Here is a 22977-nt window from a genome sequence, read left to right as displayed (position 1 = left end):
TGTCTGAATGGATGTATCATTCCGATATTAAAACATTAAGGCATTTTGTTAAGTGAGAAAGCTTTCAAAATAAAATCGTCCAGACGTTCCGGACATGTGTTTTCAAAAACAAGTACACCAGCCTCATTAGGTGTAGGGTATCTGTGATTTACGCTGTTCATGTTGTGAAATCTGGTGACGAATCCACTTTGACACAGCCTGAGGGTTTATTATTAGCTGTACCTCAGCGATGATGTGGGACATAATGCTTTTCTAATGGGACGAGTGAAGTGCAGTCCTCATGTGTCAGTCTAGCCACACACTCCAGAAACGTTGGCGTAGCATTGTCACTAATCGTGCTGGGGATTATCACTTCATATTGCCTGTTTCCAGAAATAAACCTCCGGTTCCTGCTTCTGTCCTGAGCTGTAAACGTGGTCATAATGGCTTCCAGTAGGGTCCAGCTTTTCGGTAGACACAAATGACGTCTCAGTCCCGTTATTCCTCAGCAGATTGAGGTCTTTCCTCACTGAAACACACTGTTTCCACCACTGTAGCCATGTGCAATGTCTTTTTTGGTAGTTCAGGTTAGAGATTAGTGACAGCGATGCTGGAATATGTTGCTAGATATATATGGAGGGGCATAACTTGCCTGCTGGCACCCGAGGGCCAGGATTAGCACAGCCTTGATGAGGCTTTCACTTTTCGGAGTGGTCCTGCTGCCAGTGTGCCGGGGAGGTTTTTAGTATTCTGCTTCTGTGTTTCTTCTCTATGTATAGATGCAGATTAGTAATCCGAGTCACGTTTACTACATAAGTGAGTGCTGTGTGAGTGGATTGGCACATTCCCGGCTCCTCCCGCCTCCTGGATTTGGCATTGTGATATCCATAGTGACACCCACTAGTGACTGATTACCAGGAGCAGACTCGGGCTCCTGCCAAATGTGGCCGCTCTCTCTTTCTCTAAAGGTCTTAACTGCTTATTATCCTCCTGGCAGCGGGAGCCATTCTACGGCAGGATCCAGTAGCGCTCGTCCAGTCTTCACTGCTGCGCAGATTTACTTCTTACATTTGTTGCTTTTCTTTCTAAGGTTTTTTTAGATTGTGGTCACATATCCGTTAGAGCTTTTGTCACAGATTACAGAGATCTTGACTGGAAATGTAGCGCTGCATACAGCATTATTTTTCCTGTGTTTACAGGCACCTTGGCTTAACCCCATTATAAATAGAGATTTGCCTGGCTCTGCTGCTATCAAAGTAGAGACGATACAGACAGACGTTTATTAAACTACTAGCTCGTATCCACTACTTCAAGAAGGCGTTGATTTAACAGTTTTTTATTTTTTGTAGTTTTTATGTTTCTGGTTACATTGCTTATGAATCACACATCTGTAGTTAGTGGTCATGCTGTGGCAGTAGATGATGATGATGGATTTGCTTATTATAGCCCTCCATTTTCATGCTCTTTTCTAGAATGCAAAGCGATCCAGAAGGAACACGATATCCTCCGTACATATGTGTACAGATCAGGAAAATTACCGTATTCAATAAAAATAGCCACCCATGCACAACTTTCAGTATTTGTAGGCCTCTGCCCAAATTGAAAAAATATTTCAGGGGACGTCCTCTACTTCTATATCGATGACCTGTCTTTATGATTGGTCATCAATATAAGATCAGTGGGGGTCCGACTCCCTACACCCCCACCCATCAGCTGTTATCACCACTGCATGTAAACAGTGTATTGAGCAGAACATGACAGCCTTGTACACTTAAGTGGATGCTGCAGATCAGCTTTTCCTGTCTTCAATAGTAGTGAACCCCCACTGATTGCTGAAACAGAGGGGCACAAGCATATAGCTGAAGACTGCCCATTCAGCTATGATCTCTGCTCAGCTCTGGTCTGAGAGCCGAGGGGCCACTTACTGCCAAACGAGCACTTCTGCCTCTGTTTCAGCTGTGGTGGTCTCTCTGAGCCTTACGTATTAAAACTTGGCACATCAGAAGTTTTATAACACGTTGGGTACGGTATATGTCATACTGAGAACAGGCTGGAAAGCGGTACAGTATTTGCTAATGTGCCAGTATCCTCCTAAAATCCTATAGTTACTGTCACAGCATGAATTAGTCTTGACAAATTCCAGCCTTTTATACCATGTAAAAAAGGCGCCTCCAGGTCACCCAGTATGGTCTGTAAAGTGGCTGGCTTTTAAATTGTTGTACAGGAGGAATAAGAAAGGGTCACCTAAAGATAGGCTCATGCACTGCTGGCTGCTGGAAGGGATCAGCTGTGTGCACATAGCCTTACATGGCCAGAGGAATAGGAGATGGCACCTTGCATCTGAGCGGGTGGGGGGCAGCAGGTGCTCAGCCGGCTTGCTGACTTTAAACACTTTTTAGAGTCTGTCACAAAATGAACATTCCCCCAATTCTATACTGACCGTTACACAGTATTGCTTCAGTGTTTTCCTCTGACACTGTTTTCTCAGCACCACTATTTCTTTTATTCAATCTCTCCTGAATTCCCTGTAGCATTACCTGTCAGCAATCTGCTGTACTTACTGATTCCTTACCTTTTAATTCAGTCTTAGCTTACAGCTAGTGATTCACTGGTTTAGTCTCCTTATTTCTGTTGCATTCTTGTCCTCAGATGCCCCCCTAGTATGCTATGCCTGCCCTGCTTATTAAGTGACACTACCTACTGCAGACAGCTCTCATTACAGATCAGTATACAATGCAGCACTAGAAAAACAAGCCTGAAGACGTATACAAGCGTACGATATGTTGCATTCCAATCTCCTAATGTCAGTGGACAGCGATAACGTGCCAGGCTATGAAATACCTTCTGGTAAATGTATGGCACCTGTGCTGGATACTTTGTTCACATGTACCTGTGACAGCAAAACATTGGCGCAGATTTCCTGAAATTGTTCCGAAGTTGATATACAAATGACACTGCAGGAGAAAGTGATGTACAGAGTTCGGGTCTTTTCGGCAGTCCCATAGACAATGAATGGAATGGAGGTTGAGCATGCACACCTCAACTCCATCCAAAACTGGGCTCTGCTGCTCCTATCATCCAGAGCTCCGTTTTAAGTTATCACCTATCTTAGGAATGTAGCTTTTATAATTTGTTCATTGTCCCACCTCTGGGATCCACACAAACGGGGAACTTTTATCCCTGTTACAAAATGGAGAAGCAGGCAGGGCTGTGGAGTCGGTAAGCCAAACCTGCGACTCCCGACTCCTCCATTTCCCTTACACAGACTCCACGACTCCGACTCCCACATATATTGCTTATATTGAAGTGAAAAATTTATTGTAGTACAATGTGAACATCAGACATTTAATCATTTTTATGATACAATAATCAAGATATTTAGATAGAATATAATGAGGGATGGATAGCTGGAGGGATAGAGTGTGATAGACAGATGACAGCAAATAGTACAGTAATGGCCAAAAGTATTGAGAATGAGACAAATAGTAATTTTTCCAAAGTTTACTGCTTCATTTTTTGTAATGGCAATTTGCATATACTCCTGAATGTCAAAGAGTGATCAGCTTAACAGCAATTACTGTACTTGCAAAGTCAATATTTGCCCAGAAAATGAACTTTAACCCCCAAAACACATTTCAACATCATTGCTGTCCTGCCTTAAAAGGAGCAGCTAACATCGTTTTAGTGATTGATCCATTAATACAGGTGTGGGTGTTGATGAGGACAGGGCTGGCGATCAATCAGTCATGATTAAGTAAGAATGACATCACTGGACACTTTAAAAGGAGGCTGGTTCTTGGTATCATTGTTTCTCTTCAGTTAACTATGGTTATCTCTAAAGAAACACGTGGAGCCATCATTGCACTGCACAAAAATGGCCTAACAGGGAAGAGTATCGCAGCTACAAAGATTGCACCTCAGTCAACAATCTATCGCATCATCCAGAACTTCAAGGAGAGAGCTTCCATTGTTGTCAAAAAGGCTCCAGGGCGCCCAAGAAAGACCAGCAAGCGCCAGGACCGTATCTTATAACTGTTTCAGCTGTGGGATCGGACTATCAGCAGTGCCGAGCTTGCTCAGGAATGGCAGCAGGCTGGTGTGAGTGCTTCTGCACGCACTGTGAGGCGGAGACTCTTTGAGCAAGGGCTGGTTTCAAGGAGGGCAGCAAAGAAGCCACTTCTCTCCAGAAAAAACATCAGGGACCGACTGATATTCTGGAAAAGGTACAGGGAGTGGACTGCTGAGGACTGGGGCAAAGTCATTTTCTCTGATGAATCCCCTTTTCGATTGTTTGGGACATCTGGAAAACAGCTTATTCGGAGAAGAGGTGAGCGCTACCACCAGTCTTGTCTCATGCCAACTGTAAAGCATCCTGAAACCATTCATGTGTGGGGTTGCTTCTCAGCCAAGGGAATCGGCTCACTCACAGTCTTGCCTAAAAACACAGCCATGAATAATGAATGGTACCAGAATGTCCTCCAAGAGCAACTTCTCCCAACCGTCCAAGAGCAGTTTGGCGCCCAACAATGCCTTTTCCAGCATGATGGAGCACCTTGCCATAAAGCAAAGGTGATAACTAAATGGCTCATGGAACAAAACATAGAGATTTTGGGTCCATGACCTGGAAACTCCCCAGATCTTAATCCCATTGAGAACTTGTGGTCAATCATCAAGAGACGGGTGGACAAACAGAAACCAACAAATTCTGGCAAAATGCAAGTATTGATTATGCAAGAATGGACTGCTATCAGTCAGGATTTGGTCCAAAAGTTGATTGAGAGCATGCCAGGGAGAATTACAGAGGTCTTGAAGAAGAAGGGGCAACACTGCAAATATTGACTTGCTGCATTAACTCATTCTAACTGTCAATATAACCTATTGGTACTCATAATATGATTGCAATTATATTTCTGTATGTGATATAAACATCAGACAAACACTAATAAAAACCAGAGGCCAGCAGATCATGTGAAAATATAATTTTGGTGTCATTCTCAAAACTTTTGGCTATGACTGTACATTGCACATATCGTTCACACATATCGTACAGAGAGCACATAATAATCACCTACAATATTAGCATTAGTTACCTTCCTGTGACCGAGATGAGCAGTAGTACTTTCACTTTCTCCAGCTCGGGGCCCATGAATCGGATCCTGTGCAGGGCAGGCACCCCTCCCCCTCCTCTCTCTGGTGAAGACTGCAGAAAACAGGACAGAGGAGGGGAGATTGCCCCCTGCAGTCTGGAGCCAGTGCAGGACGGGAGCACTGCAGCATACAAGTGAGTTTTGATAGGTGCGTGCCCCTGCTTCTAGGGGGGAGAGGGGCAGCTGCCCCTCTCTGGCTACGGCCATGATTCACACACAGCGTTTTTGCGGATCCTTTTTTTGCAGTAAAATGCAGTGTCTCTGGTCATCCCAGCAAAGTCAATGGGTTTCAAGATATGATATTCAGACACATCGTTTTGTGAGGATCCGTTTTTGGGCTCAAAAACGGATCCTCACAAAGAATGAGCATGTCAGTTTGTTTGGCGTTTTTCTAATCTGCTTTTGCTATTGAAAACATGAGCTCAAAAACCTTTCAGGTGATGCAGTTTTTTAAAAAGCCGATCTGCTTTTGCAGCTGAAAAACGTTTCATCAAAAAAAACGCAGCAAAAACCCTGTGTGTGAATGTAGCCTTAGATCAGGAATAGAACAGCCATTTATAGCACATTTCCTAACTTCCCAAATTCCTATGAAAAAATATTCCCCGCAAACTGCATTGATCTACTGCACCCAATTTATTATATACTTTAGGAGTCGGTCCATTTTATTCCGACTCCTCCAAAATGAGCACCGACTCCAACTCTCCGACTCCACAGCCCTGGCGGCAGGTCGAACACCTAACATCTGCTCCTTCTATCCTCTATGGGGCTGCTGAAATAAGCTGAGCATTTTTTTTCTTTCGATAATTTGTGTCTTTTCAAAATCCTAGTGTTCACCATTGCAAAAAGCCCAAATTAATGTCCATAGCTGTTACATAATTGGTGACTGTTGTGTTGATTATTTTACACTTTTTTTACACCGTTAATTTGACTATTTTCAACCAAGTGTGAAATAGGGGGAAGAAAAGTTTTTGTATTGTCTGTTCTGCAGTAATTAAAGAAGTCTCAGTAGAATTATTCCCTAATCCTTCCGATTTTAGATATGTAATGTAGTGTAAATATATTAAAATATCTACCAATCTATCTACCAATCGCAGTCTTTCCCTGGTTGCCAACACCACTCTGGTCTCCTTACCTACGTGACATGAAATAAAGGTTCTTGGGCCTATGTGGCTGGATGTCGCTTTAACATAAATCGATGGAGTCTGAAAGACTTACACTTGGTGAGCAGCTCCATCCCAAACAGCAGACCCTGTGTGAGCCAGCAAAGTGGGTCATGTGGGGCAAAAGAGTACTGGAATGGCTCTAGAAACCAGGGACGATGGTGAATAGTAGCTTATTTTAATACTTATTCTATAGTAATATATATATAGTACATGTTTAGTAATACATGATTAGCAGAGATTGGGGAATAAACATTGTAATTCAGCCATGTTTATCACTATGGCGCCCAGTCTGGTTGTGCCCTGTTCCATCCTAATTTCATATCGCTGCTTAACAAGGCACAGTCACCATTCTGGAGTCTGGAATAGATTTGCACGGTACTCCAAAGGAGGAAATGTTGTTGCTTCAGGCTACTGTGAAATATAACCCGTCTCTCCATGTGCATGCTCTGCAGGCTTGTGTAGTAATGAAGTGCATTATTCATCGGCACAAGTGAGGGAAATCTCGATTGAAAAAAATAAACTCATTATGCCCAATTAAAAGTTTGGGCGTTGTCAAGAGCCACCTTTATATTATGACAATGCCTGTGGATGAGGAAAGTGACAAGCCTGCAGAGTGAAGTTCTCCATAGTGGAGGAAGGACTAGTTTAGGTGAATAAATGCTGTATCTCAGGAACATAAACTCACTTCTAGCTCCATTCATATAATTACGTCCAGAATGATCCTAAAGTATTATGTGAGAAATCTTTCCATCTTTAATGACACCATTTTCTGCATTCACAGTTGAAGCGTCTGTACACAGCAGCAATGTTCACTGCACAGATAAGACCATTGAGGCAGCAGAGGCTCTGCTACACATGGAGTCTCCCACCATCCTCCGGGATTCCAGGAGCCCAGGTACACTTTCTGATTTCCCTTCACTTACTGTATTAGCATGCTAACAAGCCTGATTCTTGCACATTTAATAAGTGAATATGAAATTAACCAGTTCCTGTCCTATGCCACTTACCACTCTGCTCACTCCTGGTTGCAAACAAAAACACAGTAGTGGAAGTGAGCAAGTTAAAGGTGTTGTCCAGTGAAAACAAGTTATCACCAATCCACAGGATAGCTGGTAACTTTTTCCTGATGTCAGTTTCGTCCGAAGGAAGTGAGAGATGCCGTCCATTAGCTGCCACAGATTGGCTGCAGTGCTCATGTGACATTATGTCATGCGATTCCTGGGAGACCCAGCGCCAACACCGGAAGTGAGTACAGGCTGTATTTATTTTACATGGGGGAATATATTAATTGAGAAGGGGTTTCCCGAGTAGTGGACAATTCCTTTTATAGGGGTTGTCATCAGATACAACTGTTAGTAAATTACGACCACTCTGGCGGTCAGCTGAGCCATGCTTCCAGAAGCCCCTGCGAATTTATGAACAGTTAAATCTAGTAATACATGGTGTCTGGTCTGATAAATCCTGCCCATGTAATACAAGCACAGCTCGACTCCACCAAAACTGTTTTTGTGCTTATAGTGAGACTCTTGAACAGTGGATTTTCTGATGTCCATATACCCATGTCTTTGAGCTAACCAATGTAACAGTATACATTGCTTTTGATTTCTGGTTTCACGCCATCATTGTCAGATACCCAGAGATTAGCAGTGAGATTTGTTATTATTAATGAATGTTGCAAAATATGGCACAATATTAGGCTAATAGAACAGACTGGTCCCTGAATATATTGTCCTGACACAGATACTCCGACACTGGAAATATACAAATAACAATCTGAAGATGTACTAAAGCTTCTGTATTTGCATAACCATTGTTCTAATATGTCTATAGTGTTTGCGTCTAAAGCGACTGTTCATATGCATATTATAAACTACTAGTGTTGGGCGAGTATGTATCATTAACTCTTTTGGCGAGCATGCTCAGGTGCTGACAGCCGTGACACTTACAGCCGCGGCGACAGGGAATGAAATGCCAAGCACACCAAAATACTTGCGAGCACCTGAGCATGCTCGCCAAAAGAGTTAATGATACATACTCGCTCAACATTATAAACTACAACTAGACGTGTATAGTCTGATCCTGTAGTTGTCACCTGTAATTGCTACTTCATGACCTGCAGGAGGTATTTTATGAAGTAGGGAACGAACTAATAAGATTTGTTTGTAGTCTGTAACCATGGAGATGCATATGTCTGCACACATGCTGTAAGCACAAAATGGTAGGTTTAATCTAAACTTTTAAGCTTGTGTTATTTTAATATTTTGCACTGATATAAAAAAAAATAGTAATTGTGGCACTAGTAATTATATTAGTTAATAACCCCTATACAACTTCTTAAACGCATTCCTAACATTTTATTATGTATACATGGAAAGCCAGCTGTCCCTGTTTTTGCTAATGCGAAGGTAGATTTATGGAGAAGCACTTAAACACCAGAATGATTTGTTTTCTTGGGCAAACACTTTAGTAATATTATCACCCAATAAATACACTAGGGTAGATGGCAGCTTATCAGAGCTGGCCCTGTGTACAGCCTCACTAGCTATGGTAACCTAATACACTGCATTAAACAGGTATATCTGTGTACAATAGATGGCAGTGTTATAGAGAAGGTGCATGATGGGGAAAACTAATGTGTGTGTATTTGTTTTCCTATTACAGTAGAAGTGTATGTTCCACCATGTGTGTCCACGCCAGAGTTCATCCATGCTGCCATGAGGCCAGACGTGATTACGGAGACTGTGGTGGAAGTGTCCACTGAGGACTCTGAGCCCATGGATTCCTCCCCCATCCCGATATCTCTTGAGCTTGGAGAGCCAATGAAAAAGAAAAAAGGTAATTTAATTTGTACATATTTTTATCTTTTTCTGGGACCTGCATCTGAAATGGAGTGCTACTTACTGTCTTTTTAGTTATGTATTCCAGCGGGGAGCAGTAATAACTTTGTACATATTCCTTTATATCAATTAACAGTGTTCTAATGGCGTTTACTGTATTTCTATGTACAGCTGGCCGTAAACCAAAGATGCAGCAGCCAACATTTGCCAATGGTTCGCCAGATTTGGGAATAAAGAAGAAACCACGGGAAGGAAAAGGTAAAGGAGCTTAAAGCAAAAATAAATAAAAATAAATTACAGGGAACCTGTCATGATCTCTTGATTCTTGCCTTAACCACAAGCAGCATCAATCAGGCTGGCTGGGTGATCGCAGCTAGGTATTTTACACTCTGAAAAGCCGCAGCGTTTCAGAGATTATGTAGTTTGAAAAGCCGACTGGGGACTATAGAGAGAGAGATCTGACTAGTCTGGTGCGGTCCTTGACTGGCTTCTCCTATTGTACACTTATGGGAGAGAACAGTCAACTGGAAGGGGGCTGAGAGAAGCCAGTAGGGGGCACACTGGACTAGTCAGATTTCTCTCTAGTCCCCAGTCAGCTTTTCAAACTACAATGCCACAGATTTTCATAGTAAAACATACCTGGTTGTAATCACAAAGCCATTCTCTGATTCAGGTTTGTAGTTCAGGCAGCATTAATCTAATGACTAGTTGTTATCCAGGAATTATTCATATCAAAAAGAGATTCTGAAATATTCAAAGTTTGTTTTTATTTCAAAAAACAACTGGTGTTTTGCTTTAAATCTTGCAGTTTTTACATGTATTTGATACACTGACGATTTTGCATGTTTTTCCACCTACAAAGAATGGAGAGGTCTGTAACTTTTATCATTATGTACACTTCAACTGTGAGAGACAGAATCTAAAAAGAAAAATCCAGAAAATCACGTTGTATGATGTAAAATGCTAATTATGTAAAAATCATACAATGTGATTTTCTGGTTTTTATTTTTAGATTCTGTCTCTCACAGTTGAAGTATACCTACGATAAAAATTACAGACCTCTCCTTTCTTTGTAGGTGGGAAAACTTGCAAAATCGTCAGTGTATAAAATGGTGTGTTTTTCGGATTATAAGACACTTTTTTCCTCCAAATTTGGGAGGAAAAGGGGGTGCGTCTTATAATTTGAGTTTACAGTATTTTACCTGGGGGGGTGTCGTCGGATCGCGGTCACAGATACAGGAAGTTGGTAGTGGGGCGATGCCGCGTCCTTAGAAGTCGGTGGTGAAGTTCCCTACCCCGTACATAGCCCTGCGCCGTGCTTTAGCAAAAAGTCCGCTGGAGCATGCGCAGATTGAGATCTCGGGTACGTACGAGACTATTATTTTGATCAGTGTCATCAATTTTTCTCGTACGTACAGTAAAAAGCATTTCTGCACCTTCACCTTTCTGAAATTCCTTGAAAACTGCACCACACTCTGACATCATACCAGTGCAAAACCAAAGGCAAAAAATATCTCATACCCTACCATCATTATATATAAATGTAAAGCAAAGTTGCATATGAAATATAGGGTACTTAGTGAACTATTTTTGATCAAAAAAAGTATACAAGCCGTCCCACCAGCGACAAGGTGACCCTAAATTGGGATGGTACCTACACTGTCTATATTAAAAACCTTACTGTATATCAAAGTTGAAGTAATGCATATAAAAGGGTAGACAAATAGAACTGAGTCCCAATATCAGACCACCTAAGCCCGTGGTAAGCTACATATATACTGACCAGATCAACAAGGGGGATGCCACACCCCTAATTTGCACAGAATGCAAACAAGACAAAACACCAAGCAATGTGAACTGAGGTCTAAGATGGTACACATGCAAGAAATAGGAGCATGTTCACACTAGCAAAAAGATGCAAAACCTACAAAAGACAAAAAATATCTCATACCCTACCATCATTATATATAAATGTGAAGCAAAGTTGCATATGAAATATAGGGTACTTGGTGAACTATTTTTGATCAAAAAAAGTATACAAGCCGTCCCACCAGTGACAAGGGTCACCTATTGCCTATTGCATTGCCTATTTTGACCCTACCATCAGATCAAAATCTGATATATCTCCATTCTTTTAAATGGACCACAGTCAGAGGAAAAACTTTGTGAACAAGCCCCATAGACTGTCATGGGTACCAATGCTGTCCATGAAATGCACGGATGGCACTCGTACGAGTAAAACTGACGTCTGAATGAGGCCTTGCTCTGCTTATTCTGCAGACTAGATGGTCGTTGTGAATATAGAGGTATAGTTTGCAGAAACATTAGTGCACATTGCTCATTTTAGACTGTTTATAGGGCAAAGAATGTCTTCTGCTGATATGTACATGTGACTGCTGGGATTGAAGAAATCTTTTTTGTGTTTCTCTAGGAAATACAACTTACCTATGGGAGTTCCTGTTAGACTTGCTTCAGGATAAGAATACGTGCCCCAGATACATCAAGTGGACACAAAGGGAGAAGGGCATCTTCAAGCTGGTGGATTCTAAAGCGGTTTCAAAACTTTGGGGGAAACACAAAAACAAACCGGACATGAACTATGAGACTATGGGAAGAGCTTTACGGTAAGCAGGACACAGACATTACTAACTAGAACATAACTACGTGAGGCCAGAATAATTACCCTGAATTCACTCCTAACCATATCTGATGGCAGTGCAGGGTATTTGTAAAGAGAGATACTGTTGGGATATGTTCACACATTAGGAGTTGTGGTTTTTTTTTTTTTTTTTTTTTTTAAATACATTGAGTCTGGTATGTATAACGCACCAACACATTGTTTCCTGCACCTTATAAGATAAACATTTTTATTTTTTTCCAAGAATTTCAAAATTTTCATTTATGGTTATGCCATTTATTGAAACTGTTTTTGGATGGACACATAGATCAACCCCAAATGAGTGTTCTTGAATGGCTGCAGATCTACAAGCAGATTAAACTGCAAATCCGTACATGAACCCAACATGCATTGTATGCTTTACATAAGTGGGTAGCCATGCTACTTGATTGACTTTATTATTATTCATCCTTTAGATATTACTATCAAAGAGGAATTCTAGCAAAAGTGGAGGGCCAGCGGCTCGTATACCAGTTCAAAGAGATGCCCAAGAACATTGTGGTCATAGAAGATGACAAGGCAGAGGCCTGCATGGAAGAGATGGTGTCTGCAATGGATGACAAGTCTCTGGAGCGTGTATCTATTCCCGCAGAGGGTATACTTAAAATGTCTATGCCAGCTCGGATAGAGAAAAACCCGACTCAACAGACATCACCAAGAAAGCCTAGATTAGTAACTTTGGCGTCTCCTGTCAGTGAGGCACCTCCTCACTCGCCTACCAGCACCACACCAAACTCCACACAGAGGTCAGTACTTGATTTCAGTTTTTCACTTTAGTACATATTGTTTTTTTTTCATTAATATTTTGTAATTGTTGCCAAGCAGATCCATGGATAACCTTCTGCTATGCAGAGCACACAATTTTTGGGACTTCTGTACCACACCAGATAATATGCCAATAACGTGCTTCTTTGCTTGGCATGTCTATACTGACACTGCTCTATAAATGGGGTATTACTAATGAAAAATGTCCCCAGTTATCCATATAGTCTATATGTCCTGCCTACTACAGCACCCAGCAAAAAGCCATTTCTTACTCTGGGTTCAGCAGAAACATGGTCCATCATATAGGTCTGCTCGGTGACGGGCAGCACTGGCTGCACTCAGAGCTCCCTCTGGTGGCCACCTGTCAGTTACTGTAGAGGCTTTTTTAGAATGGCTAGTAACTGATACCAGTCTGTGCTCTCAATCTCAGACCAATACATGCTGCCAGGGTTTTCAACTTGAATTTATATATATATTTTTTGTGGTCTTTGTACATCTCAATGAATCTTAGTTTATAAGTGATGTCGTCTATAGTTCAGAACACCTGATATAAACCATTAGTAGGATTGAATTCTAATTAGTCACAGTAATGTTTTACGGGCATTGAAAAAAGTCCCCCTTACTCTGTCGCCTCATTGGGGGACACAGGACCATGGGTGTTATGCTGCTGGCACCGAAAGTCAATACTACACTATCTTTCTTTCTTTTTTTTTTTTTTTGCACAGTATGACATTGATATAGGTATTTTCTATTTGTAGTCTGGTGCAGAGAATAATTTGATATTTTTACATTTCTTTATAGGACTGTTCGTGTTGCAATGCAAGTGCCTGTTGTTATGACTTCCCTGGGCCAGAAAATTTCCACTTTGGCCGTCCAGTCCATGAACCCAGGGTCCCCACTGTTGGCCAATAACAGCCCCACAACTGCATCAGCTCCAAAGGTTGTAATCCAGACAATACCAACTATGATGCAAGCTTCCCCAGAAAGTGACAAATTCACAGTGCAACCTGCCAAAATAATAACCATCCCAACCTCTCAGCTCACCCAGTGTCAGCTGCAGACGAAGCCCAACTTAAGTGGTGCTGGGGGCTTGAACCTATTGGGCACCCCACTGACTGTGAGAGCACTTACTCCTGTGTCCATCGCCCATGGGACCCCTGTTATGAGACTAGCTATGCCTGCACAACAGGCTCGGTGCCAGACACCACCCCGAGTCATTAGCACCCTTATTAAAGGACCTGAAATGAAATCGGACATACTGGTGAGCAGGCAGGACGGAGAAATGAAAACCTATCAGCTGGTTAGAGAGGATAACCCAGCCGATGGGGGCAAAACAGTAACTCATGTTGTGGTGGTTAGTGCTCCTGCAGGAATTACTTTGCCTGTGACTGTCAAACAAGAAGGGACGGTAGTCTGTGACAAGTGAGACACATTCCACCAGTGGGGTGTGAGATTTGGGTCAAACTGACAAAACTTTTTCTGTGGAAGAAAGGGAGGTGGTTCCAGTCCAGCGAGACTTTAAAGCAAGTGGCAGAGACGATGTGTATATGTGGAGTGTAAAAGACAATTCTCTGAGCGGATGATGTTGGTTCACATGCGGATGGGAATATTGCCTCTAAGATCTCCAGTAAACGTGACCGCAAAGGAAAAAAAGAAAACTGAAAGGGACCAAAGTGTTCATTCATATATACATAGATCTATTTTTAAGGTGCACTAAATAAGACAGAACACTAAAATTACTTTGCAGAGTGGCTGTTTATTCTCCCAAAACAAAGATTAGGTCAAAGTGGAATTGTATATGATGATGTTTTTTTATTTCTTTATATATATATATACAGTATATATGAGTTCTTTTGTTTTTTTTTAATACCAGCAATTTATACCACTGTGTACAAATAGCCCTCATTGAACCGGTGCTATGTGACAACTCTGCTATACAAGTACGTGACGTGGCGCGTGTAAAGTTTTTTAAGTTGTTTTATTTTTACGCGCAATGTGCAAAAGAGATTTGGGATAAGAAGTGGATTTCATGTGGAAGCCTTAGACTGATTCAATTTTATTTTTCCTCGGAATAAGCTAACGGCTTGTGTAAAGCAATTTTTTTATATATAAATATATTATAGAAAATATGGAGAAAAAAAAGAAACTTGTACCTAGCACAGTATTGGCATAGAATTACTTGTAAAATATTTTATATGGTAGAATAAAGTCTGATTTCTTTTTTTTTTTTTTTTTATCATCTACTAAATGGCTGAAAAAGTCTAAAAGCATACATGAGCTGCCAGCCTTTCAACCAGCGAAGGGTTAAGCTATGGGCACGACAGGAAAAAGTAGGGCAAGCTGCTTCTGTCACAGGGAGTCCATGCATACATTTCAGTTCCTGCTATCCATTGAGAGGCCACCACACGCATGAGCCCTTTATTTTGGAGTGCAAGCATTTTGAAGCCTGCTATTTTTTTAGTTGAAGTTATTGGGCAGTCTAGGGGAGGGAGGGATAAAGTACCAGTGTTCAGAATGAACTACAATAGTTTGTATATTCAACATTTGAAGTATATTCTATTTTGTTGTACTCTTGTTTCAAAGTGTATTCAAGTAGATTTTACTGCAATATAGAAAATGAATTTCATGCCTGGTCTTGTCTTTTTGTTTTCTGCCATCATGGATATCACTTGATCTTCATTGTGCTATAATATGATAGGGGCCTGAAAGGTTCTGGATTATCATTTCTTGAAAAGTCATGGAATCTTGTACTCTAAAGGGAATCTTTCATCAGGTTTTTGCCGCCTAATCTGAGAGCAGCATACTGTAGGGGCAGAGACCCTGACTTCAGCAATGTGTTAATTACTTGGCTGCTTGCTGTAGTTTGTTTTTTTCAGGGGATTATCACAAGTGAACTTTTAAACCTGCTGCCATGCAGTCCTCCAGATTCCTGAGCATTGCATAACCCCACCATTGACCGCTTTCTGTGTACACTGTGCATAGGCAGAAAGCTGCAATCAGTGACGTGGGTGGAGTTATACAGAGAACTGGTATATCTGCCGAAAATAAAAGATTTTTATCAAAACCGCAGCTCAGAAAGTGACACATTGGTGGAATTGGGGTCTCGTGCTGCTCTCAGATGGGGTAGCAGAAACTGTCAGATTCCTGTTAACTTTGCAGAACACCCAGTATAACAACCATTAATAAAATATGCCACGTACTCTGGATTCCTGACGGAAATTCGGTCACCATATATAGCAATGCATCTCCTAACTTTCCAGTTTACAAAAAGCTCATTGTTTTCCCGTGTTGTATCATATTCAAGGTTTTTTTTTATTCTACAGTTTTGTGTATTTTCTAACAATGTAAAGTGTTGTGTTCCACATACACAACACACGCTGGAAGGTCTGCCAGTGATTTAATAAGGAAATCTGTTCCTTCTTACAGATGGACTGACCTGTGCTTATTGTGCCCAGAGCAAGATTTACCCCCTTTTAAGACCCAGTAAATTGCTGTTAGATACTCTTTAACTGCACCGATCAATGGGGTCTCTTCTGGGGCTGAAAATATTCTCAAATAAAAGGGTTTTGGGACTTTATTGTTAAGCAGTTGCTTATTTACCAAGAATGACTTTTTCAGTCTGAAAAATTACTCCGAAGGATTGGCTACTTTCTAACTTGTAATTCTCCAATAGCTGTAGAGACACAAAGAAATTGTTATAGGCCGCATTCACACCTCAGTGTGTCTGTGTGATTCATAGACCGGCCAGGGTTCTCCTGACTCAAACTTTACAGCCTCTTAGGCATATGTGAAGCTGCTGGGTTCAGGAACCGTAATAGTTCCATGAATCTGACATAATGTGCATGACGCCTTTGGCGGGTTTTGGACAGCTGCATATATAAAAAAACAAAACGGACCAGACATGTCTAGACGAACACAATTAACGCTACGTGCGCATGTTATGTGTGGAAGGGTGCCGCAACTGCCTTTTATTGCTTGCAGTACCGTGGTCCTTTAAAATGTACCAGGCTCATACAAGCTGCAGTCTATTATCGCAAAAAAATATATATTTATTTCTACATGGATTGGTTATTGTTGGGTAAGTGTGGTTTTCATTGTACACACAGACATCATACTGACCAAGAAAAAGCATTCTGAGTGGAGCCTTACTCCAGTCCGTGGATTGTACGGCGCTCGCCCAGTGTCTCGTATTGTGCACTCTATTGCCAACCCTATTAATCTTTTCCCCTTCTCACATGACAGCACCATCTGAGAGAGGGTATCTGCCCACCAAGGACAGGAACCTACTGAATAAAAAGGCGGTACCTCTCTTCCACATCAGTTTTGGTTCCTGTCCTTGATGGGAGCCTCTCTAGGTGGTGCCTCGCCTACCTGTTCGTGGGATCTGGAGTGGATCCCGGGATCGATGCGGCCTGGAGGCCGTGAAGAAACAGCGGATGGTCCTCTGTTCCCAGCCCCATCTTGCTGTACCTGGGTCTGCGTGCGGGGGAGGGGGCGCCTTCCGAAGTCCTCTCCCACGTGCGCTGGGTCCTGTGGCCATGGCTGGGCGCACCGGCAGGCAGGCCTTCCGGGCTGCGAACGAGCAGGGTCGCGTTGCGCCCTGTGACGTAGCGCGCCTGAAGTCCGGGCTGTGCACGTGTGGGGTCGTGTCGCACCCTAGCACGAGTGCGCCGGAAGCCCGGGTCTGCGCTTGCGCAGGGTAAGATTTCCAGGGTCATCCCCGTTTGCAAGCGCGCTGGGTCTGCGCATGCGCAGGAGGGATCCTGCGGCGTGTCACGCCAGCTGGCAGGTGTAGGGAAAAAAAAAAAGAGGGGCCCAAAGGAGGTGGAGCCCCTTATGCTTTAAAAGGATGGGAAGCAGTCAAGATGCCGGTGTCTGCATTCCCGTCATCATGAGTGAGGAGCCGCAGTCACCTGGGCAGCAGCTGTCACCGCCGCAGAAGGAACAGCAGCCACAAGCGCCTAAGCAGCGTAAACAGCTCAAGCAAAATGTGAGACAACCGGAGCAACAGGAGTCTTCCCATCATCAGAACCACAGCAGTGGGGGTCGTACGAGTGCCGGCAGAACCGGTCAGAAGAAATCTCGTAACTCCACCTCCGACAAATGGGAGCATTCATGTGAACAGCAACCACCGCCTCCTGTACCCTAGTCTGAACGGCAGAGTGGCGAGTGATCTTCGTGAAAGTTGACCTTCGTAATGTGCTCTTCTCTGTTTTTTCTCTTTTCCCTCCTTTCATTTCTTTCTGGTTGTTAGGAACCAAAAAAGAGTAGTTCCAAGAATAAGAATAAGGAGTGTGCATTATGTAAAGTTAGCCTTCCCAGCTCCTACGCTAAGAACCTTTGCTCTGGTTGTATCCAGAAAACTATAGCAGAGGAGTCCCCTAGTTTTTCTATGGATTTAAAAAACCTTAATCCAGACGGAGGTCAGGGATTCCTTAAAGAACTTGACCTCTCGTAAGTGGAAGAAGCAGAAACGGGTTTCTTCAGACTCCGAGGAATCAGTAAAGTCCCATTTCATGAAGGAATATCCCCCCCCCCCCCCTCTGACCTCTCTTCATCAGATTCTTCGGATGATGATGGGGAGGGTAGGCCTTGTTTTTCGGTGGACAATACTGAGAGATTGGTCAAGGCTATTAGAATGACTATGGGTATTGCCGATGCCAAAACTCCCAAAGCGGTTCAGGACGTCATGTTCGGGGGCTTAGATCAGAAGAGGGAGACGCACATTCCCAGTTAACAAGAGGAATAAGACTCTTATAGATGGGGAATGGAAAAAAACAGAGAGGAAAGGCCAGCTGACGTCTAAGCGGAGATACCTTTTTGAAGAGGAGGATGCAGCTAAGTGGAACAAAACCCCTAAAATTGATGTGGCCATTGCGAAGTCCTCGAAAAGATCCACACTGCCCTTTGAAGAATTGGGGACCCTAAAAGATCCGCTTGATAAAAAGGCAGAGTCTTTTTTAAAATAGGCCTGGGAGTCCTCGGCAGGGGCTCTGAAACCGGCAGTGGTAGCCACCCGCACTGCCAGGTCTATGATGATCTGGCTTCAACAGTTAGAGGACCAGATCAAAGGGAATGTCTCTAGAGAAAAAATTCTTTCGGGTCTGCCTCATTTGCAGGGGGCTGCTGCATTCCTTGCAGATGCATCGGCAGATTCAGGTAGGCTGGCTACCAGGTCAGCAAATCTTACTAGTGCAGCCCGTAGGGCATTATGGCTCAAGAGCTGGCCAGGGGATGTGCAGTCAAAATCTAAACTCTGCTCCATCCCTTGCGAAGGGGACTTTCTTTCCGGGAAGGCCTTAGATGACGTCCTGGATAAGGTAGCGGACAAGAAACATGGGTTTCCTACTGTGTCTGTTCTCCGATATAAGAGCTCCTTTCGGAAGAGGAAATACAATCGGAACAAGTTTCCCAGAGACCAAAGTGATTGGAGAGACAGGAAGCCGAATAACAGAGGCTTCATGTTCGGGGGTCCATCCTCCGAGAGTAAGAAAGCCCATAAGTGACGGGTGGTTGTCCCACTTCCTTCCCGCCCCGGAAAAAATCTCGTCCAGTGCTTGGATTTTTGGGATAATCAGGAGGGGGCTGAAGTTGGAGTTCAGAAACATTCCCAGGAACACCGGCAGGATTTCAGCCCCCAGAGGCCTAAGGGAGCAGATGGCCCTGCAACAGGAAGTACTCACTCTGGTTGTGAAGGGGGTTCTAGTAGAAACACCTGTACCCGAGCAAGGGATGGGGTTTTACTCAACTCTCTTCCTAATAAAGAAGCCGGATGGCTCCTTCAGAACCATTGTCAACTTGAAGAAGCTGAACGACCATTTGATTTACAGGCCATTCAAAATGGAATCAATAAAATCGGCCATAAAAATGTTGTTTCCAGAATGCTATATGTGCGTCCTCGATTTGAAGGACGCTTACTACCACGTCCCAATCTTTCCTGCACACCAACAGTTTCTGAGGTTGGCTGTACGGTTCGGCAAGCACACAAGGCATTTTCAGTTTGCAGCTCTTCCGTTTGGCATCTCCATGGCTCCAAGGGTTTTTACAAAGATTATCCTAGAAGTCACAGTGCATCTAAGGGAGAAAGATATCCTAGTTATCCCTTACCTGGACGATTTTTTAGTGGTGGGCAGATCAAAACAGCTCTGCACACTGGCTCTGGCGGAAGTCATGGCCAGTCTAAATGGCCTGGGGTGGATGTTAAATTTCGAAAAATCGAGACTAGAACCAAAAAAGGTTCAATCATTCCTGGGTCTCATTTTGGACTCGGAAAACCAGACTTGTCTTCTGCCAGAGGACAAGAAACTGAAGATTGGTTCCCTCATATCACGCGTAATCAGCAATCCATCCATGACATTGAGGAATGCAATGTCTCTATTAGGTATGATGACATCTTGTATCCCAGCAGTTCAATGGGCCCAGTTCCATTCCAGACGTCTTCAGCAGGAGATCCTGACAGCAGACAAACGGCTCAGGTCGCCTGGATGGAAAAATATCCCTTTCAAGTTTAGTAATCAACTCACTGGACTGGTGGATGAATCCGGCAAATCTATCTCTGGGGGTTCCTTGACCTTTCCAGGTGTCGGATATGATTACGACAGACGCAAGCGCAGAAGGCTGGGGAGCTCACCTGAGAGATCATTCAATACAAGGACTCTGGTCGGACAGCGAGACGGGTCTCTCCTCCAACATGAGGGAGCTGTTGGCAGTTAGAAATGCGGTAGTAGAGTTCAGTTCTCTTCTTCAGGGTCATCACATCCGGATAATGTCGGACAACCGAACGACAGTCGCTTACATCAATCGTCAGGGGGGTACCAGATCCCTTCCTCTGATGTTAGTAGCGGACCAGATCCTTTGCTTTGCGGAGTGTCTCGGCGCTGCATATAAGAGGAGAGGAGAACGTAAAAGCCGACACATCTTGAAACAAGGAGAATGGGAATTGAATCCAGCGGTATTCCAGCAGATTGTCGGCCGATGGGGACAACCTCAGATAGATCTGTTTGCGAACAAACACAATTGGAAGACCAAAATCTTTTGCTCCCTGAATCCAAAGGAGATGCCGTTTGCGGTGGACGCGCTGCAAATTCCTTGGGACTTTACCCTGGCCTATGCCTTTCCCCCTCTAATGCTACTATCCTGAGGAAGATCCGAGAAGAACAGGCGAGGGTTATATTGATCGCCCCGTTTTGGTCCAAGAGACCATGGTTTACTTGGATGAAGAGAATGTCCCAAGCGCATCCATGGGTTCTTCCGGACACCCCAGGTCTCCTCAGGCAGGGCCCAGTCTGTTAAGAGGGTATTAGTCCAGTATTTCGAGGTAACGAATGCCTGGACAAAAAGTGATGCCTTATTAATCTCATTTCAGGGGGCTAGGAAAGGGCTTAAGGTTACAAGGGGGACCATAGCTAGGTGGGTCAGGGACACCATTGGCTTTGCATACTCTTCTAGCAATCTGCCAGTTCCAGAGAACCTGAAGGCCCACTCCACCAGGGCTGTAGCTGCTTCCTGGGCTGAGAAGGCGGATGTGCCCATCGACATCATATGTAAGGCGGCAACTTTGTCATCCCCCGCTACATTTTACAAGCATTACCGTCTTGACCTTTCCTCTTCTACTGATCTGGCCTTTGGGAGGAAGGTGTTGCAAGCAGTGATCCCTCCCTCTGATGTCTGATCTCTCTAAATCTCTCAGGTGGTGCTGTCATGGGAGAAGGGGAAAAGATCCTAGTTACTTACCGGTAACGGGATTTTACAGAGCCCATGACAGCACCATGTTAATTCCCTCCCCTTTTTACACTTCTGGTATGCACTTCTTAGGGTGTTTTATTAAGAAATGTTTAGGTGGTAGTTATATACTAACCTATTTTTCGGAGGCCCTCTCATGCTCTGAAACAAAAACTGATGCGGAAGAGAGGTATTGCCTTTTTATTCAGTAGGTTCCTGTCCTTGGTGGGCGGATACCCTCGCTCAGGTGGTGCTGTTATGGGCTCTGTAAAATCCAGAAACCGGTAAGTAACTAGGATCTTTTCCTTCCAGCGAAGCTGACTTGATTAGTAGTTCTAATCTTGTGTTGCTACAATACAGCATAGAAATACTTGTGCCAATAGCGAAGACTGGCACCATCACTTCAACTCCTCTCTTAAAGGGGTTGTCCACTACTTTAAATCCCCCCCCCATGTATTCCCCCGGGGCCCCTAAGACTTTTTGTAAATGGCTTCCGTCGCCGATAATGCCTGTGAGCCGCGCTATCACAGTCGTGACATCTGCTGATGTCACGACAAGTGCTGGCAGCAGCCTGGGGTGTTTGTCTTCCTGGTTCCAGACGGATGCCAGGCTGTGGGCGGGGTTACATCCCCCCCCCTCACACCCGGCATCCACTGCGCGCTCTGCCTCTCCCCATTCATTGGGAAAGCGTGCCGTGGATGCCGGGTGTGATGTGGGGAATAACCCCGCCCACAACCCAGCAGCCACCGCAGGGACCCCAGCACTGACACACGCCGCACTTGTCGTGATGCCTGTGAGCAGCCACCGATGGCGCCGCTCACAGGCATTATCTGCAACGGAAGGTATTTACAAAAAGTATTAGGGGCCCTGGGGGGATACATTGGGGGAATAATATAAAGTAGTGCACAACTTCTTTAACCACTTTACGACATAGGGCGTATTAGTACGTATTTGTGCCCTGGGTCTTATGGACCAGATACGTATTAATACGCCCTATCTTTAATGCGGCACCGCGACCAAAGTCGCGGTGATAGCATTAAAATTCCAGTGCCATCTTACCTTAGGGTAGATGGCGCCGGCATCTCGGGGGGTGTCGCCGCCCCTTCACACCCACGATCGCTGTGATTGGCTGTTCAATTCTGAACAGCCAATAACAGCATTTCTCACTGTTTCCGGCAATCAGATTGCTGGAAACAGTGATGTGCAGCCTAGGATCGGTGCTCCTAAGAGCACCGATCCTAGGCTGTTGCCTAGTAACCCCAGCCCTCTCCCCAAACTGCTAGGATCGGTGCGATCGCCGATCAAATTGATCGCACCGATCACAGCGGGACCGCGCGGTAACAGGGTGGTCACGGGGCGGTGACCGGCTTGTGACCTGCCTGTCACCTCCCCATGACCCCCTGTGATGTCATAGTAGCCCCAGCCAGCTCTTATTGGAGCAATCGAGGACATCGATCGATCCAATCAGAGTACCTGAACACAGGTGACAGGGCGGTCGCAGGGCTTGTGACATGCCTGTCACCTCCCTGTGACCCCCTGTGGTGCGTGCCCAGGCCCCAGCCGTCTCTGATTGGTGCGATCGATGTCATCATCGATCGCACCAATCAGAGTACCTGACCAGGAGGTGACCTACCTGTCACCACCCTGTGACCGCCCTGCAGATCCTCACACTTGGTGAGGATTTCTAC

The 22977-nt window shown here is 44.1% G+C and overlaps 1 protein-coding gene across 4 annotated transcripts in view; it reads left to right on the top strand.

Moving 5' to 3' along the window:
* Positions 1-14720, top strand: part of ELF2 (E74 like ETS transcription factor 2) — a 105600-nt gene extending 90880 nt beyond the window's left edge. For all 4 annotated transcript variants that reach the window (XM_073641758.1, XM_073641766.1, XM_073641775.1 and 1 more), the window contains 6 exons: positions 7071-7184; positions 8951-9124; positions 9298-9384; positions 11558-11750; positions 12220-12549; positions 13370-14720. In XM_073641758.1, the coding sequence (XP_073497859.1) occupies positions 7071-7184; positions 8951-9124; positions 9298-9384; positions 11558-11750; positions 12220-12549; positions 13370-13994 (1523 nt within the window). In that variant the 3' untranslated portion in view covers positions 13995-14720. The remainder of the gene's footprint in view (positions 1-7070; positions 7185-8950; positions 9125-9297; positions 9385-11557; positions 11751-12219; positions 12550-13369) is intronic.
* Positions 14721-22977: the final 8257 nt, after the last annotated feature.

Source organism: Phyllobates terribilis, unplaced genomic scaffold (genome assembly GCF_046119375.1).
Source record: "Phyllobates terribilis strain yellow unplaced genomic scaffold, ASM4611937v1 Scaffold_1__5_contigs__length_1240528914, whole genome shotgun sequence".
Classification (NCBI taxonomy): Eukaryota; Metazoa; Chordata; class Amphibia; order Anura; family Dendrobatidae; genus Phyllobates; species Phyllobates terribilis.
The sequence above is the reverse complement of the archived record's forward strand: the minus strand, read 5'-3'. Positions and strand labels throughout refer to the sequence as shown.